General features: G+C 53.9%; 1 protein-coding gene across 1 annotated transcript; it reads left to right on the plus strand.

Annotated features, from left to right (window-relative positions):
* The first annotated feature begins 11,852 nt into the window (after positions 1 to 11,852).
* EGR1 (early growth response 1) lies at positions 11,853 to 15,652 on the plus strand. Its single transcript, XM_058541166.1, has 2 exons — positions 11,853 to 12,672; positions 13,387 to 15,652. The coding sequence occupies exons 1-2, from the start codon at positions 12,378 to 12,380 to the stop codon at positions 14,712 to 14,714; spliced, it is 1,623 nt and encodes a 540-aa protein (XP_058397149.1). The 5' UTR covers positions 11,853 to 12,377; the 3' UTR covers positions 14,715 to 15,652.
* The last annotated feature ends 1,929 nt before the right edge of the window (positions 15,653 to 17,581 follow it).

Consider the following 17,581-nt stretch of genomic DNA (forward strand, 5'->3'; position numbering starts at 1 on the left):
GCGCCCAGACCATCTTGTGGACACCAGGCAGCTCTCCAGGCCTAAGGTCCCTGGCTAGAATGGCCTCAGGCCTAGAACTGCTTCAGCTGGCTCCCCCTCCGTTTCTTGTCTGTGCCCCACAACCCGAGAACCTACTTAAAATGGGATTGCCAGGCCATGACGTCAGAGAAAAGCCAGCAGCTCCAGCCTCTGCCAGCTCTTCCTTGATCAGCAGAGCTGAGCCCAGCCTTGCTCAGCCTGGAGGAAAGGGGGGCAGGCAGATAAGGGAGGGGCTCTGGTGGCTCTGGGCCATGGTCCCCATATCTCTCCCCCATAGGGAGAGACTGTTTCAAGGCCAAAAGTGGCTTCCCCACTGCCTTAAATTTCAGCCAGTATGTGATCATCTCCCTCCCAAATTCCCCCCATTTTTCCCTCTCTGAGCTAGGTCAGGCCTGCCGGGAAGAGGAGGGTACCTCAAGTCTTAGAGCCATTTGGGTTCTGCCTGAGAGTTTGTCCCATATCTAGCCTGGAGGCAGCAATAGGTGGCAGGGATGCCTGCAAGGAGGAAAAAGGCCACAAGGTGGCGCAGCTCCCTCCCAATGTGGGATTCCCAAGCACCTGCAGAGGACAACCTTTCCTGCAGCCAGACAGTTGGCTTAAGGTCTGGCAAGCAAGGTGCCTTATGCCCCACTCCCTGGAGTCGGAGGTTCATGAGGAAAGCACCCTTACAGGTGGACAATACAGCTATGGATTCTCAAGCAATCACTTCCTAAGCCCAGCCTGTGTGCCCATCCCCTGCCCACTCCCCACAGGAGAGATGGTCAGACACAGAGGGCAGGGATGCCCTTTGGGTGAGGATCAGGCACCCTCCTAGGAGCAGGGAAATTGCCATGCTGACCCTGGGAGGGCCCTGCAGCCCAAGGGACTTCTGAAAGTCTTCTCAAATGGCATCTAGAGAGGCTGCTGGAGCTGATTTCAGGGGCAGGTTGGGAGAGGGACCCAAGAGGTGGCAAGGGGTAGGGAACTTGGGAGGGGCAGTGTGGGCCCAGAGGCAGGGAAGCTCACTCAGCTGTAGGATTCCCTGGATATGATCTCCCTGATGGCCACAGTGGTGGTCCCAGGCCTGCCCCAGGTTTCCCTGTCCCTTGCCCTTCCCTTATTTTCATCTGCGGTACTGTGGGGTTAAAAAAGGAGACAAAAAGACCATAATCCCCAAACTCTGGAATCCCAAGGTGGTTTTGCAGGATCCAGGGCTGGAGCTCCTCAATGACCTACCTTTCCCTGACCTCTTTCCCAAATTGACCCCACCAGCCCTGCATCCCTAATGAATTACCCTCTCCTTTTGTCCCAGCCAGATGAGTGATCAATAAATAATGCTGCCTGAATATTGATGGTGAGTTTTACACCAGCATCCCTTAGCAGTGCTTGTCATTGGGGAACTCAAGAGCTGACAGAGAAATGCATGGCCCCCCAGACAGCTCCTCCCTGTCTCTACCAACAGAGGGTCTTTCTTTGCCAAGCTTTCGACCTGTTCCCATCTCAGCCGGAATCATGATTCATTCCCATCAGGTAAGAAGAGGAAATGTCCCCCAAAGACCAACACAGCCAGCCCCGGTCCTGGGAAGGATAGGGTAAGCTAAACCAAGCTGAGACGCTTCTTGATACCTTTGTCTCCTATGATGCGATTAAGATCTCATTTCCTCTGTTCCGTGTCCATCTTGGACCTGGCAGGTCCAGCTTTCTGAGTGGTGACTCAGAAGGAGACCTGTAGCTTCCCTGCCCCCACCTCTGCTATTAGAGCCTGAGTAGAAGGGACTCACATGCTCCCAGACTTCTCTGGCCCAAGTCACTCTCGTCTGGTTTTGTTCTTCCTGGAAGAAGAGGCAAGGAGAGGAGGAGGAGGAGGAGGAGGAAGCTCTTGAGCCCTCTTGAGCCCAACTCACCCAGCACCAGCGCCCTCCTTTGCAGAAGCCAGGCCGACTCAAATCTTTGCATGTGCAGTGCCTTCTGCCCAAGCACTCTTGTTCTCCTGCTGCACTTGGTTAGCTGCCTGCGCTTCAAGTCTCAGCTCAAATGTGACTCCCTCACCCCACCCTGTCCAGGCCCCTGGGGCATCTTGCTCTTCCTCCCTGACAGCACACATCACCCTGTTTCCCCACTGGACTGAAAGCCAGGGCCTAGGCAGTGGGTCTACCTTGTTCAGCACTGTTTCCCCAGCATCTAGTACGGGGCCCGGCACACAATAAGCGCTTGGCTCGTTTTTGTGGAATGTTGAATGATGTCCCTGCAGCATCTTCCACTTCTGGAAAACACCAACCTTCAAACCTCAGCGTCTCTCTGCCGAGCTGTTTGCCTGCACCTGAAGATGGGTGTCTGTGCTAAACAGCAGCTGCCCAGATCAGCTCCCCTTGCTGCTCTGACTCCCCCTGAATGTGCTCATGCTCACTTGCTCTCCTTCTCTCTCACACACACACAGATGGGCGTCAGCTTTCCAGCCACATTCAGTTCTCGCTTTAATTCAAAAGCTAAATTGGGAAGAAGAGCAGCTTCACACTCCCAATTTAGCCTTGGAGAGAAAGGGGAGACAGCCTGGATGTTGCCAGGGAAAGGAGAAAGTTGGGTCTGGGGTGGGGAGTGGTGGCAAACATACCCAGAGCCCAAGAGAAGACAATGAAACTCCCACCACCCAGCTCCTAAAAATAAACCATCCAGAGCTTTGACCCTACAGTGACCCCTACAAAGCCTCTTTCCTAGACCAGTGCAGCCATTCTGGGCATGACCCCAGTCTAAGGGTGGGATTAGGGGAGGCAGAGGAGACTCTGGTTATTAAAACTATCTAAAGAGGGAGATGCTACTGCTTTGGTCACCGGTAGTAGGAAACCAGGAAGTCCCTCTTGTGATAGCTAGATGGATGAGGAATAAAAACAGAGTCTGCAAAAAGATACTTGCCCCTTAATATTCACAGCTGCATTATTCACAATAGTCAAAAGGTATAAACAACCCAAATGTCCATCAACAGATGAATGGATAAACGCAATGTGGTCTATACATACTATAGAATATTATACACCTATAAAAAGGATTGAAATTCTGACACATGCTACAACATAGATGAACCTTGAAAATATTATGCTAAGTGAAATAAGCCAGACACAAAAGGACAAATATGATTCCACTTCTGTGAGGTACCTAGACTAGGCAAATTCATAGAAACAGAAACTATAACAGAGGTTACCAGGGGCTGGGGGAGGGGACAGGATGGGGAATTATTATTTTACAGGTACAAAGTTTGTGTTTGGGATGATGAAAAAGTTCTGGAAATGGATAGTGGTGATGGTTGCACAACATTGTGAAGGTACTTAATGCCACCAAATTATACACTTAAAAATGGTTAAAATGGTAAATTTTATGTTATGTATTTCTTTTTTGTTGTGAGGAAGATTAGCCCTGAGCTGACATCCGATGCCAATCATCCTCTTTTTTGCTGAGGAAGATTGGCCCTGGGCTAATATCCGTGCCCATCTTCCTCTACTTTAGATGGGACAACACCACAGCATGGCTTGATAAGCGGTGCGTCAATGTGCACCTGGGATTCAAACCTGCGAACCCTGGGCCGCTGAAGCTGAGCGCACACACTTAACCACTACGCCGGTGACCATATGGCGGGACCATATGTTATATATATTTTATCATAATAAATTTTTTTAAAAAGACACCGAGCCCAAAGCCAGCTTCGAGACACCGTCATCCTGCCATGATGGCTCTCTCTGTGGCTCCACCAGGGGGAAAATGGGTCCTAGAAGTTCCAAAGATCCCCTCCCTCTACCTGCTGACAGGAACAGAAGTGCGGCCTCTGCCCAGAGTAAAGCGGAGACCCCTCTGTGGATGTTCCTAGGGATAGGAGCTAACACTCCCTCTTGTCACCACGTGTCAGTGTGATAATCTGGATGGAAGCTCCTTCTCCCGGTTCTGGGTGTCAGCGTCTTCTTCAGTCACTCATTTTGACTTTGCCCTAAAACAGGGTTCCCATATGGGTGGAGGAAATAGAGAGATGGTTGGAGGAGGAAAAAGAGAGGACCTTTCCATCCAGTCTCTCCAACTACCCTATTGCCACTGTACCAAGGGAAACGGATGCACCTTTGGGCGAGCTGCCTGTAGTAAATTTGGATGTCAGTTTTTCTTGCTCTCTGCCTCTGACGGGGAGGCCCCTGAAGGGAGCCTCTGTGATAGCTGGTGCTGATGCAGCGGGAACTTACTCTCTCTCCTGGATTACTGCATGGTTTCCTGGCTGGTCTCACTGCCAGCCCTTCCCAACCAAATAATTGCCAGCTTCCTACAATTATTTAAAAATGATGAGGAGCTGGCTCTCTGACTGCCTGGGAACCACTTCAGGGGGTGGGAGCTAGACTAGGGGCTCCCACAGTCACTGTGACTCCCCCGTGATGGCACGGATCACACTGTTGTAATTGCTTGCTAACTTGTCTGTCTTCCCCACTATGCTGTGAACTGCAAAAGAAGGAGTATCTCCTTACTTCTCTTTGTATCTTTAATGCCTAGAGCAGAGTAGATGTTTGATAAATAATTGTTGAATGGATGAATTGAAATGATTGTTCACGTGTCTGTTCGGCTTGACTCAAGAACCCCTGTAGGGTAAAACCTTTGTCCAATTCATTCTGGGCCCCAGAGAACTGTTCTTGGTATGAGCTGGGGTTCAGCCAAAGAGTTCTGAAGCCAGGCTGTCTGGATTGGAATCCTGGCTCCACCATAGCCCAGCTCTCTGACCTTGAGCAAGTCTCCTGCCCTCTCTGAGTCTGTTTCCTCATCAAAAAAATGGAGGTAAGAAGGGTATCTACTTCATAGGCATTGTGAGGACAAATGCCTGTCAAGTGTTTAGCACAGAGCCTGTTACATTGTAAATGTGTCTTGGCGGTGGGGGTAGAGAATACATCTAGAGATTAAGGAAAATCATAGAAAACAAGCACCAGTACTGATTGCTGCATCCTGGTGTTTAGGGTGGTGAGGCCAGTGCAAGAGTGGGGCAACCCCGGGGGCTGCCTGCCCCCCCGACCCGCCCCACCAAGTCTGCAGAGTCCAAGCTCACCCACCATGAAGCTGAGCAGCCCCAGTGCTGGGCGGTGGTGAGGGGCCAGAAATAACCACTGTTGCTATTCCTGCCTTTCTGGGCTGGATGGGAACGCTGCCTTTCTAATCTAAAGGCTGCTCGAGACTTCCTGCACATCAGTGGGCTCTTATGTAACGCTTCCCTCCCTCTCCCTGCCCGTCAAGCTTCCAGAGATTTCTGCAGAAGACTTTGCTGCACATTCAGCTGGGGGTGGAGGGAGCAAAGCAGCCACCACAGGCTGGATTGTCCTCTAAGCCCAGGGTCCTGCCAGCCCCTGGCCTGGGAGAAGGGCCACCCAGCACAGAGCAGACGGAGTGATGTCCAAGGACAGCAGCCTCTTCTGCATCTGCAGGGCACTCTGAGGCAGAGAGGACCTGGAGAGCCCTACCTAAGCGTTCACCTACCTCTACCCACTCCCTCTTCCCTTAACAGACCCTCTGTGCCACCTCCCCAAGTTATTATGCCCCAGGCTTTTCCACTTCAGGCCCAACCTAACTCTGTCTGGCACATGACCCCACAGGCAGACTCTGAGGACAGCAGCCCAGACTCCAACTCTCTCAGGCAGACCACCCTACCTGGGCCAAATCCTCCATGGTCTCTTCCCTGCAGCCCCAGGATCCCGTCCAGAATATGCCAGGCACCCTCTTCAGAGCCCAGGGGACGCCCTCTGCCTCAGGCCTCAGCATGGCTCTGCATGGTCCCTTCTCCACCTATCCTAGGACTCGAGGTTCTCCTCTGGCACCGCATCTCCCCAACAGTAATTGGAGTAGATGAGATGGCGTCACACTCCAACACTCTGGGATGATCCTCTCCTCTCTCCTCTTTCTCCATCTCTCTATTACTCCCCGCTCTCTTAGTGCGTCTTCTGTCCCATCCCATACCTGGCTTCTTCAGGTTTCTTCTCACCCCTGAAGACCCTCCTTCGGGTGGGAGCAGAGCTGCCCCCAGACCCACTGAAGGCCGGGCCCTCCATGTTTCCGGCAGAGCCCATCAGCCATCGGAAAGTGTGACAGGCACCCCAGAGACAACGAAGACAGAGTCACTTCCTGAGCCCCGGGCTGGCCACAGCAGTGGCAAACCACTGATCTGAGCAGCACATGTGGGTGCTGACGTAGCCAGGGGCTGGGGGGGAGGAAGTGGCAATGGAAAAAGGGGCTTGTTTTCCTCTGAGAGCTGCAGCCTGCTCAGCCCTGGGTCAGGTGTCCGAGACATGATGGTTCCTGCTGGTTTCTCCTAGAGCCTCAGCTGCCATCGACAAGCCCAGTTCTGCTCTCCCCTCTGGCCCCTCCTCTCCCGCTTGCAAGGAAAGTCTGAGCCCAGACTGCAGCTCACACCTGCAGACCTGACCCTCAGAGGGCCTTTCACCTTTCCCAGGGCTTCTGGCACCAGCCGCCCAGCAGGCAAGGTCTGAGAGTCCCAGACTCATTCCTAAGCACCCCTTGAGGCCACGTGGGAACCCAGATCAAGGTGCAGGAGTGGTTCAGAGCCTTCCTAACGCCAAACCTCGTTTCCTGTAGGCCCCAGGCCAGTTGTCCCATCTGGGTTGTTGGTCACAAGTTGGGTGCTCAAAAGCCCAAACTGAGATTTGGCTCCTTGGGAGGGGAGCCCCATATCACCAGGTCTCCTCCCCTTCCTGTCCCCCTTGTCTCGGCAAACAGAAGTGCACCATTGGCCAAAAGACAGACCAGGGGAGAGTGGGGATAACTCAGATGCCCCCAGCCTTGCTGTTGAGAAGGCTGGCCAGCAGCACAACCCTGTCCAGGGAGCAGAGTTTCAGGCCTTCCTTCTCGCTGGTTGCCTCATCACAGAGATGGCTAAGGTCTGGGGAGTGTGCAGGGGCTTTGAGCCAGGTCTCTTAGGTCCCTGGGTGAAAGCTGCCTTCCAGGGGCATACACCATGGAGGTGGGGAGAGCTTGAGAAGGCCACCTTCTCCTCTGTCTGAGCTGTAGAGGGCAGAACAAGGCAGATGATGGTGGAGGGGACAGTTTAGCCCTCAACATTCTTGCTGCCCACACCTGAGCCTGAGGCCCCAGAATCATTGTGGCCAGATCCCCCTCCCTCCTGAGGCCTTTATGCAACTGTCGCCTTTGCCTGGAATGCTCTCCCCACCACACTCCTCTATGCAGAACTGGTTTCCACTTATCCTTATTATCTTTGCATAAATGTCACCTCTTCTGAGATGCCTTCCCTCACCTCTCTAGTATGTTACATGCACCAGAATCTGAAATTATCCTTTTTATTTACATAGCTGTTCAGTTCCTTCTATCCCACTAAATGGTAGTTTCCGGGAGGGCAAAACTACATCTGCCTTCCTCCTTGTGGAATCTCCAAGACTTAGCACTGTGTCTGAAACAAGCCACGGCCAAAAACCTTTTTTAAAAGAATGAATGTTTTGTTCAAACTTACCTCCTACTACTTCCCAACAGGAACCCTCTCTACTCCAGCCCCTTTTTCCCAGACGGACCATACATGGACTCTCCTGACCACCCTCAACCACAGCCTAAGAGTGCCTCTCACTTCCTCACCACAAAGTTTGGTCCTTCTCGTGTTCTTTCTCCTCCAAAACCACTTCATCATCCTTGTCCTCCCCCTAGGCCCCTGGAATCTCTCGCTTCTCTTATCCCCTATGTTCTTTAGTGTAGTTAACTTTTGGTGGCTAACAGGGCTGCTTCCTATTCTTAATTCTCTTGTAATATGGAATCCAGGCTCCCTCCTACCCAACTGTAAGCTCCTTAGAGGCAGGGGCCTAGGCCTTAGGCCTTATTCCCAGGCCTCACCCATGGTAAGTCCTCAGAAAAGTGTTTTGTTGGTGTGGATAATGGGTATATTAATCAGAACCTCCTGGGTTGCGAGTAACAGAAATTGAAATGAGCCTGTTTTATTTTATTAAATAAAAGAGGAATTCATTGGCCTGCATAACTACAAAGCCCAGGCTATATTTAGAGACTTACTCTCTGTATGTAGATGTCCTCTCTCTGATTTCCTCTGCATTGGCTTCTTTCTCAGGGAGGCTCTCCAGTTCTCATGGCAAGATGGTCTCCAGGCTTACATTCCATTGTCTTAGTACCACCAGGGAAAAAAAGCCCCAGAAATGATTCTCATTGGCCTGGTTTTAATCATGTGCCCATCCTGACTCATTCACTATGGCTAGGGAGATAGAATACCCCTAGACTGGAACAGCCTAGATGGATGGCCAGGCATGGGTGACATACCTGGCTCCTAGATCTAGGATGGGGTTATCTTCCCCTAGCCATATAGTTTGGGGTGGTTCCCCAAAGGAAATCGCTGGCTGAGGAGTAGTTAAGAAAGGGCAATTTGGGGCCGGCCCCGTGGCTTAGCGGTTAAGTGTGCACGCTCCACTACTGGCAGCCCGGTTCGGATCCCGGGCACGCAGGGACACACCGCTTCTCCAACCATGCTGAGGCCGTGTCCCATATACAGCAACTAGAAGGATGTGCAACTATGACATACAACTCTCTACTGGGGCTTTGGGGAGAAAAAGGAGGAGGATTGGCAATAGATGTTAGCTCAGAGCCGGTCTTCCTCAGCAAAAAGAGAAGGATTGGCATGGATGTTAGCTCAGGGCTGATCTTCCTCACAAAAAAAAAAAAGAAAGGGCAATTGATGTTGGGCATGCAAAACAAAAGATGTAGACTATAAGGATTTCCAGTGCCCAGCTTCAGCAAGGACCTGAAGATACCTTAGGTCAGCTTGCACATTAGAACCATAAGGAACTGGCTTGCCCTGGCTGGAGAAGGAGGATGTGCTTTTGGGGCCTGGGCAGCTCCCCAGGAACAGAACAAGGATACTAGAACGATGTGCCTACTCAGTTGTGGCACTCACAAGCTCAGGAAGATTGTGATTCAGTTGGTCTAGGGTAAAACCTTTCTTTTTCAGTGCTCTATGACTGCTGCACAGTCAAGGTTGAAAAATTCTGCTCTAAGAAATGATGTTCTGGGCCGGCCCCGTGGCTTAGCCGTTAAGTGCACGCGCTCCGCTACTGGCGGCCCAGGTTCGGATCCCGGGCAGGCACTGACGCACCGCTTCTCCGGCCATGCTGAGGCTGTGTCCCACATACAGCAACTAGAAGGATATGCAACTATGACAGACAACTATCTACTGGGGCTTTGGGGAAAAAAAAAAGGAGGAGGATTGGCAATAGATGTTAGCTCAGAGCCAGTCTTCCTCAGCAAAAAGAGGAGGATTAGCATGGATGTTAGCTCAGGGCTGATCTTCCTCACAAAAAAAAAAAGAAGAAGAAAAAGAAATGATGTTCTACTGCAGCAAGAAGGATATTCAGATTAGCTCTTCAGGACAATGTCCCCTGTGTTAGAATTGGAATGTTTCTCCCTTTCTGTATAACTTTTCAGAAAAGGGTCATTAGGGCTTGCTTGGAGGCTGAGGATGGGTGGGTGAACTGTGGGTGATTCTGTGGGTCAAAAGCCCCTGAAAATAACAATAGCCACTGTTTATTGAATGCCAACTGCGAGGCAGGCACTGTGCTTTGAGACTTCACAGATGGCAGTCCATGTAAGTTTCAGTCTTCAAACAATCCTTCCATGTAGGTATCATTAACATTAGCCCTATTTTACAGTTGAAGAAAGGGAGATAGAAAAAGCCTTGCCAGGGTACCCCACCAGAGAATGGCAAAATGGGCATTCAGACACAGGACAGTCTGACCCTGCCTGGCCTGGCCTTCCTGCCCTGCAGTAGGCGTCAGAGAGGTGCACCACTTCTGCCCCTAATGGACAACTCAGTAGGCGATGGGAGTGGGCCTCCCACGCAGCCCTAGGCACTTGCTATGGGGAGTTCAGACCTAGAGCAGATAGACAAGGGAGTCCTGGTTCACTGCTGAATTCCTTAAGTAGATTTTTATCAGAAAATGTAGGGGCTGGCCCCGTGGGGTAGTGGTTAAGTGTGCTCACTCTGCTGCTGGTGGCCCAGGTTCTGATCCCAGGCGTGCACCGATGCACCGCTTGTCAGGCCATGCTGTGGCAGTGTCCCACATAAAGTGGAGGAAGATGGGCACAGATGTTAGCTCAGAGCCCGTCTTCCTCAGCAAAAAGAGGAGGATTGGCATGGATGTTAGCTCAGGGCTGATCTTCCTCACACAAAAAAAAAAAAAAGAAAGAAAGAAAATGTCTGTGGGGGGAGAGGGGAGGGTACAGAGGGATGAAGCCCAAGAGTTACCTCCCCCCCTCATTTAAACCCCCTGACCCCGACCTCCTGAGGCTGTTTGGGTTCATGGAAACCTTGACCCACCCCCTTCACTCCTGGTGTCGCCCCCTTCACTCCTGGTGTCGTCAGCACCCTCCTCTCACACAAAATTTCTGCTTTCTTTTTAAATTCAGAAAAACAACACCTCCCCTGGATTCAGAGCTAGAGCAGTAGCATTCCCCTCTCGGAATCCCTCTTCTCTTTGGGGTGTGCGCTTGACTGCGGAGGAGACAGAAGGGGGAGGGCTTCCCTCTTCGCGTCCGCTCCCGGGAGACCTGCGGCAACCGTTTCCGCCTATCCCCCGCCCCCGCCTTTGGCCTGGCTCGGGGACGGAGTGTTATCCCGCCCAGAGTCTGGGCGTCTCGGCGGTGGCAGCTCCCCAGGGACTGCAGGGAGAGCCCAGGCTGCGGCGCCTGCTCAGTTCGCGCTCACTGCGTCTAAGGCTCCCCCGGCCTGGCTCTGCGCCCAGCACAGGAGCCGGGAGGGGCAGCAAGAAGGCGGCGGAAGAGCCCACTCCGCCAGGGGTTAGGGGAACTGAGCCGGAGAGAGGACCTCCAGGGGGCAGCACCAAGCCGCTAAGCAGGTCCTCTCTTCGCGCTAATCTGTGGTCCCCAGACAGCCCGTAGGGAAGCCCCTTTTTCAGACTCCCGAACTGCCTACCCCACCTCCACCTGCTTTGGATAAACGTGGGAAAGTCTCCCACCACCACAAGGACCACCAGCTCCTGACAGGAACAAGATTTGGGTCTCTCCTAGGGCAATCATCCGGCCACCCAAAGGTGGGCTCTTCCCTGGAGGGGACAAGGGAACAGCCTTTCGGTTCTGGGTGGCACAGAGGGATCCCCAGGCTCCAACAGCCGCATCCCATTGGCAGATAGAGAAGCAGGCGGCCCACCGCAACGCGCAGGGGCCCAAGAACCCTCTGGCTATTACTTCCTAGCCTCAGTTTCCCCAGTGACGCTTGGAAAGGCACCGTGTCATTGGTCGAGGCCCGGGGTCAAGGACCCGCCCCTCTTGGGCGGCCTCTGCCCCGGCCAGTACAGCCGCTCCTCCCTTTCGCTCCCGCCCCGCTCCCACGGTCCCAGAGGTGGGCGGGCGGGCCCTGGATGACGGCGGCAGAACCCCAGCCCGACTCGCCCTCGCCCCCGCCTCGGGCCTGGGCTTCCCCAGCCCAGTCCCCGTCGGGGAGCCGTTCGAGCCGCGGTGCGCCTAGCGCTACGCGACCCGAGCCCTCCCCGCCTGGGCGTCCCCCGCTCTTGCGCGCGCTGGGGCTCCCGGCTTGGAACCAGGGAGGAGGGGGTGAGTTAGGGAGCAGCAAGCAGCGACCCGGAAACACCATATAAGGAGCAGGAAGGATCCCCCGCCGGAACCACCCTTATTTGGTCAGCGCCTTATTTGGAGCGGCCCGATATGGCCCGGTCGCTTCCGGCTCCGGGAGGAGGGAAGAAGGCGGAGGGAAGAAGGCGGAGGGAAGGGGCGGGGGCAATGTCGGGAACTCCGGAGCAGCTTGGGTCTGGGAGTCCCCAGGTACGGCTTGAGCCCTAGGCTTTCTCGTTGTCTGGGCGCCCAGGGTGCAGGATCCGGCGCAGGGCCCGGGGTGCGGGATGGTGGGGCCCACCGCTCTCGGATAGGGGGCTTCACGTCACTCTGGGTCCTCCCGGCCGGTCTTGCCATATTAGGGCTTCCTGCTTCCCATATATGGCCATGTACGTCACGACGGAGGCGGGCCCGTGCGGTTCCAGACCCTTCAAATAGAGGCGGATCCGGGGAGTCGCGAGAGATCCCAGCGCGCAGAACTTGGGGAGCCGCCGCCGCCGCCAGCTACCACCTCTGCTAACTAACGCCGCTGCAGGACCGGCCCCTGCCCCAGCCTCCGTAGCAGCGCTGCGTCCACACCGGCCGGCGGCGAGGGCAAGCCTGGGGACCCCACCTGCGCTCTCCACAGTGTGCCCCGCGCCCCGCATGTGACCCGGCCAGTTCCCCGAGAGTGTGTCCCCCAGCTGCAGCCCCGGGCTGCGCCCACCCGGCCCAAGAGCAGCTCTCCAGCCCGCCCATCTGGGATGGCCGCAGCCAAGGCCGAGATGCAGCTGATGTCCCCGCTGCAGATCTCCGACCCGTTTGGCTCCTTTCCTCACTCGCCCACCATGGACAACTATCCTAAGCTGGAGGAGATGATGCTACTGAGCAACGGGGCTCCCCAGTTCCTCGGTGCCGCCGGAGCCCCCGAGGGCAGCGGCGGTAACAGCAGCAGCAGCAGCGGGGGCGGTGGAGGGGGCGGCAGCAACAGCAGCAGCAGCAGCGCATTCAACCCTCAGGGGGAGGCGGGCGAGCAGCCCTACGAGCACCTGACCTCAGGTAAGCGGTGGCCTATGCCGAGGATTAGCTCTTTCGCCACGATCCTGGCGTCCAATCCTTCCCCACAGCCTTTGCAGCGCCCCCTTCACCGCAGTAGTGCTCCAGGACTTCAGGGAATGCAAGTGGGGTTTCCCTTCTATTCCTCACATCCCTTGGGTCATGTGTTAGAGGGATGCTTGGGGACAGCACCCCCACCCCCACCTCAACCCTCCTCGTTCCTAGCGGTACGCAGAGGAGAGAGCTTTTATTTTGGATGGAGAGCTCTGGGGCTGCGTGGGTGGGTGGAGGGGGGAGGGCTTGTTTTGATGAGCAGGGCTGCGCCCCCCCGCTCCCCGAAAGGCCGTGCCTGCGGCCTGTCCCCAAGGAACGGCCGTGATCTGTGGCCAAAGATGTCCCGGCAGCCCGGGGTAGGGGGCGCGCACTAGCTGCAGCCGAGGGGCTGCTGGCGGGAATCCCTCGCCCGCGCAGCCGCGGCGGTGCAGCGCTGGGAGCTGCAGTGGAGGGGGATTCTCCGTATTTGCGTCAGCTGTTGTTGAAATGGGCTCTGCCGCTGGAGCGGGTCCAGGAACATTGCAATTTGCTGCTATCAATTATTAACCCGCTCGGGAGTCAATGGTAGCCAGCCTGATCTCTTGCCTGGCAGCTTGGGTCCTCCTCGTCCTCCAGTGATTGCTCTCCAGTAACCAGGCCTCCTCCCTCTCTCTCTCCTGCCAGAGTCTTTTCCTGACATCTCTCTGAATAACGAGAAGGTTCTGGTGGAGACGAGTTACCCCAGCCAAACCACCCGGCTGCCCCCCATCACCTACACTGGCCGCTTCTCTCTGGAGCCTGCACCCAACAGTGGCAACACCTTGTGGCCTGAGCCCCTCTTCAGTCTGGTCAGTGGCCTTGTGAGCATGACCAACCCACCAGCCACTTCATCCTCAGCACCATCTCCAGCAGCCTCCTCCTCATCCTCTGCCTCCCAGAGCCCACCCCTGAGCTGCGCAGTGCAGTCCAACGATAGCAGCCCCATTTACTCAGCGGCACCCACCTTCCCCACGCCTAACACTGACATCTTTCCTGAGCCACAAAACCAGGCCTTTCCAGGCTCGGCAGGCACCGCGCTCCAGTACCCGCCTCCTGCCTACCCTGCTGCCAAGGGTGGCTTCCAGGTCCCCATGATCCCTGACTACCTGTTTCCACAACAGCAGGGGGACTTGGGCCTGGGCACCCCAGACCAGAAGCCCTTCCAGGGCCTGGAGAGCCGTACCCAGCAGCCTTCACTCACTCCACTCTCTACCATCAAGGCCTTTGCCACACAGTCGGGCTCCCAGGACCTGAAGGCCCTCAACACCACCTACCAGTCCCAGCTCATCAAACCCAGCCGCATGCGCAAGTACCCCAACCGGCCGAGCAAGACGCCCCCCCACGAACGCCCCTATGCCTGCCCCGTGGAGTCCTGTGACCGCCGCTTCTCCCGCTCAGATGAGCTTACCCGCCACATTCGCATCCACACTGGCCAGAAGCCCTTCCAGTGTCGCATCTGCATGCGCAACTTCAGCCGCAGTGACCACCTCACCACCCACATCCGCACCCACACAGGCGAGAAGCCCTTCGCCTGCGACATCTGTGGGAGAAAGTTTGCCAGGAGCGATGAACGCAAGAGGCATACCAAGATCCACCTGCGGCAGAAGGACAAAAAAGCAGACAAAGGTGTTGTGGCCTCTTCTGCCACCTCCTCCCTGTCTTCCTACCCTTCCCCGGTGGCTACCTCCTACACGTCCCCGGTTACTACCTCTTACCCATCCCCGGCCACCACGTCATACCCATCACCTGTGCCCACCTCCTACTCCTCTCCGGGCTCCTCCACCTACCCATCCCCTGTGCACAGTGGTTTCCCCTCACCCTCTGTGGCCACCACATACTCCTCCGTTCCCCCTGCTTTCCCGGCCCAAGTCAGCAGCTTCCCTTCTTCAGCTGTCACCAACTCCTTTAGCGCCTCCACAGGCCTTTCGGACATGACAACAACCTTTTCTCCCAGGACAATTGAAATTTGCTAAAGGAAAGGGAAAAGGGAGAAAAAGAAACACAAGAGACTTAAAGGACAGGAGGAGGACATGGCCATAGGAGGGGGGTTCTTCTTAGGTCAGATGGAGGTCCTCAGAGCCAAATCCTCCCATTCTACTCGACCCCAGGGTCGGCGTGGAAGGTCTGTTGGCCAACAATTCTTTCTGCCCACTTCCCCTTCCTCCCCTTCTCCCTTTGACTTCAGCTGCCTGAAATAGCCATGTCCAAGTTCTTCACCTCTATCCAAAGAACTTGATTTGCATGGATTTTTTTGGATATATCATTTCAGTATCATCTCCATTGTATGCCTGACCCCTTGCTCCCTTCAATGCTAGAAAATCAAGTTGGCAAAATGGGGTTAGGGCCCCTCAGAGCCCAGCCCTGCACCCTTGTACAGTGTCTGTGCCATGGATTTCGTTTTTCTTGGGGTACTCTTGATGTGAAGATAATTTGCATATTCTATTGTATTATTTGGAGTTAGGTCCTCACTTTGGGAAAAAAAACAAAGAAAAGCCAAGCAAACCAATGGTGATCCTTTATTTTGTGATGATGCTGTGACGATTAAGTTTGAAGCTTTTTTTGAAACAGGAGTCCCCGGTATTAATCAGCATGTGTCAGAGTGATGTTCCGTTAACCTTTTTGTAAATATTGCCCAACTGTACTCTCACATGTGGCAAAATATGGTTTGGTTTTTCTTCTTTTTTTTTGAAAGTGGTTTTCTTTTTGTCCTTTCGGTTTAAAAAGTTTCACGTCTTGGTGCCTTTCGTGTGATGCGCCTTGCTGACGGCTTGACATGTGCAATTGTGAGGGACATGCTCACCTCTAGCCTTAAGGGGGGCAGGGAGTGATGATTCGGGGGAGGCTTTGGGAGCAAAATAAGCAAGAGGGCTGAGTTGAGCCTCGGTTCTCCAGAATGTAAGAAAACAAAATCTAAAACAAAATCTGAACTCTCAAAAGTCTATTTTTTTAACTGAAAATGTAAATTTATAAATATATTCAGGAGTTGGAATGTTGTAGTTACCTACTGAGTAGGCGGCGATTTTTGTATGTTATGAACATGCAGTTCATTATTTTGTGGTTTTATTTTACTTTGTACTTGTGTTTGCTTAAACAAAGTGACTGTTTGGCTTATAAACACATTGAATGCGCTTTATTGCCCATGGGATATGTCGTGTATATCCTTCAGAAAAATTAAAAGGAAAATAAAATAGCTGTGGTTGAGTGTGTGTTTCCTGGCCTGGGGGAGGGCTCTGCAGTAGCCGTCCCTCTCGAAGGGTTTGAGGGGCTTTTACAGAGACAAAGATATTCCAACCAGAGTCGTGCCCACTGTGTGTCACTGGAGTGAGTTCTTTATGAGGACTGGATTGGGTCTCCTCTTCTTGATACTGGGCCTGTTCCTCCTCAGTCTAGTGGGCTGCAGTCTTGTCTTGGTTAATTCACGCTAACAATGGCCAGTGGTAGGGGTGGAACATGTGTGGCCAGAGGCAGTGCTATTCTCCTGGCCCCAAAGGTTCAGCCAGCCCTGCCCCCCATCTCCACACAGGGTTGGGAAAATCTGTGTTCTTAGGAATCCCTGCTATATGCACTTGGGGCAGATAAGGGGTGGGTACAAGGGCTTTGGGAAACAGTAACAAAGCTGGGGCAGACCCACCCTCACCCTCCCATCCTCCATGTCCCCAGAAACCTGAGGACGTCGAAAAAGCCTAGAAGAGGTGAGGGCCAGTTCTCAAGCCAACAATCCTTCTAGGAAGAAATCTCATTACTTGCCAGCTGGAGCTGCAATCCTTGGCAGCTTCCTGGGACACAGGGCAGAGTGGGCAGGAGACTGGCCTGGTGTCTTAAGGTTCCCATCCAGACCAAGTCTGTCCCCATTGTGTAAGAGGTCTGAGGTGCCAGGTTCCTCTGGCCCCAGCCCCCGGAGGGTCCACATGGCTAAAGCAATCCTTGTGGGCTTATGAGCATCTGTCTACTCTGTGAGAGATCTTGAGCTGGCCACAACACTGCAGATTGTCATTTGGGAAGACAGAGATATAAGCCAAAAATTATAACATGGTGTTACGTTATATAATATGGGCAAGCACGGGGCTCTATAAGAGCACAGAGAAAGGCACTCAACCTACCCAGGGGCTTAGGAAAGGTGGAAAAATTGAGTTGGAAAGGATAAGTAGGACTCAACCCAATTGACTTGCTTTGTGTGTGAAGCAGGGAGGGTGCTGACTGAGTCTTTGCCCAGGAGAGGCAATCGATGGATTACTAAATGGAAGCAGTAACTCCAATCCTGATATGAGTCTTCTGTGAAGTGGTCAGATGAGTGCAATAGATTTGGTATCCTGGAATTCCCAAGCCTGGGCTCCCCTCCTAACTTCTGACCCCCAGAATCAAGGACAATGAAGTATCCCCTCTACCCAGCATGGTTATCAGGACCTGAGTGAAGTTAGGGTCTCACTTGCCTCCACTCCTCCTCCTTCTGAGAGTCTCCACCATTACTCCTCCTCCCTCTAAGGGTCTTCTCGGTTACCGACCCACCTCTTCTGGAGCCAGGGGAATTCCAGCAATCCCCTGGCATCGGCCCAATTCTTTCTCTTCTATTCTAGCCCTCAAGAACCAACACTGTTGATATCTGTCCTTTTCCATGATACCAGACTCCATAGCCTGGAGTAGGAGAACCAAGCCACCTTCTCTAGCAAAGGGCACATCCCTGCAAGCTTCCTGGCAAAACTGCCAGATCCTGATGGGACAATACTTGCATTGGCACACCTCTTCCTAGCCCCACCTACCCCTCCCCATCTCACCCTAGGCCCAGGAACACAAGTCTATGCCTGTTACACATTCTTAAGAATTTCTCACCACAGACTCCCAA

The sequence above is a fragment of the Diceros bicornis genome, chromosome 1 (genome assembly GCF_020826845.1).
Source record: "Diceros bicornis minor isolate mBicDic1 chromosome 1, mDicBic1.mat.cur, whole genome shotgun sequence".
In the NCBI taxonomy this organism is placed as follows: domain Eukaryota; kingdom Metazoa; phylum Chordata; class Mammalia; order Perissodactyla; family Rhinocerotidae; genus Diceros; species Diceros bicornis.

Coding starts and splice junctions, on each gene's coding strand:
- EGR1 (XM_058541166.1), top strand. CDS start 12,378: ATGGCCGCAGCCAAGGCCGAGATGCAGCTGATGTCCCCGCTGCAGATC. Junction 12,673..13,386: donor CTACGAGCACCTGACCTCAG/GTAAGCGGTGGC, acceptor CTCTCCTGCCAG/AGTCTTTTCCTGACATCTCT.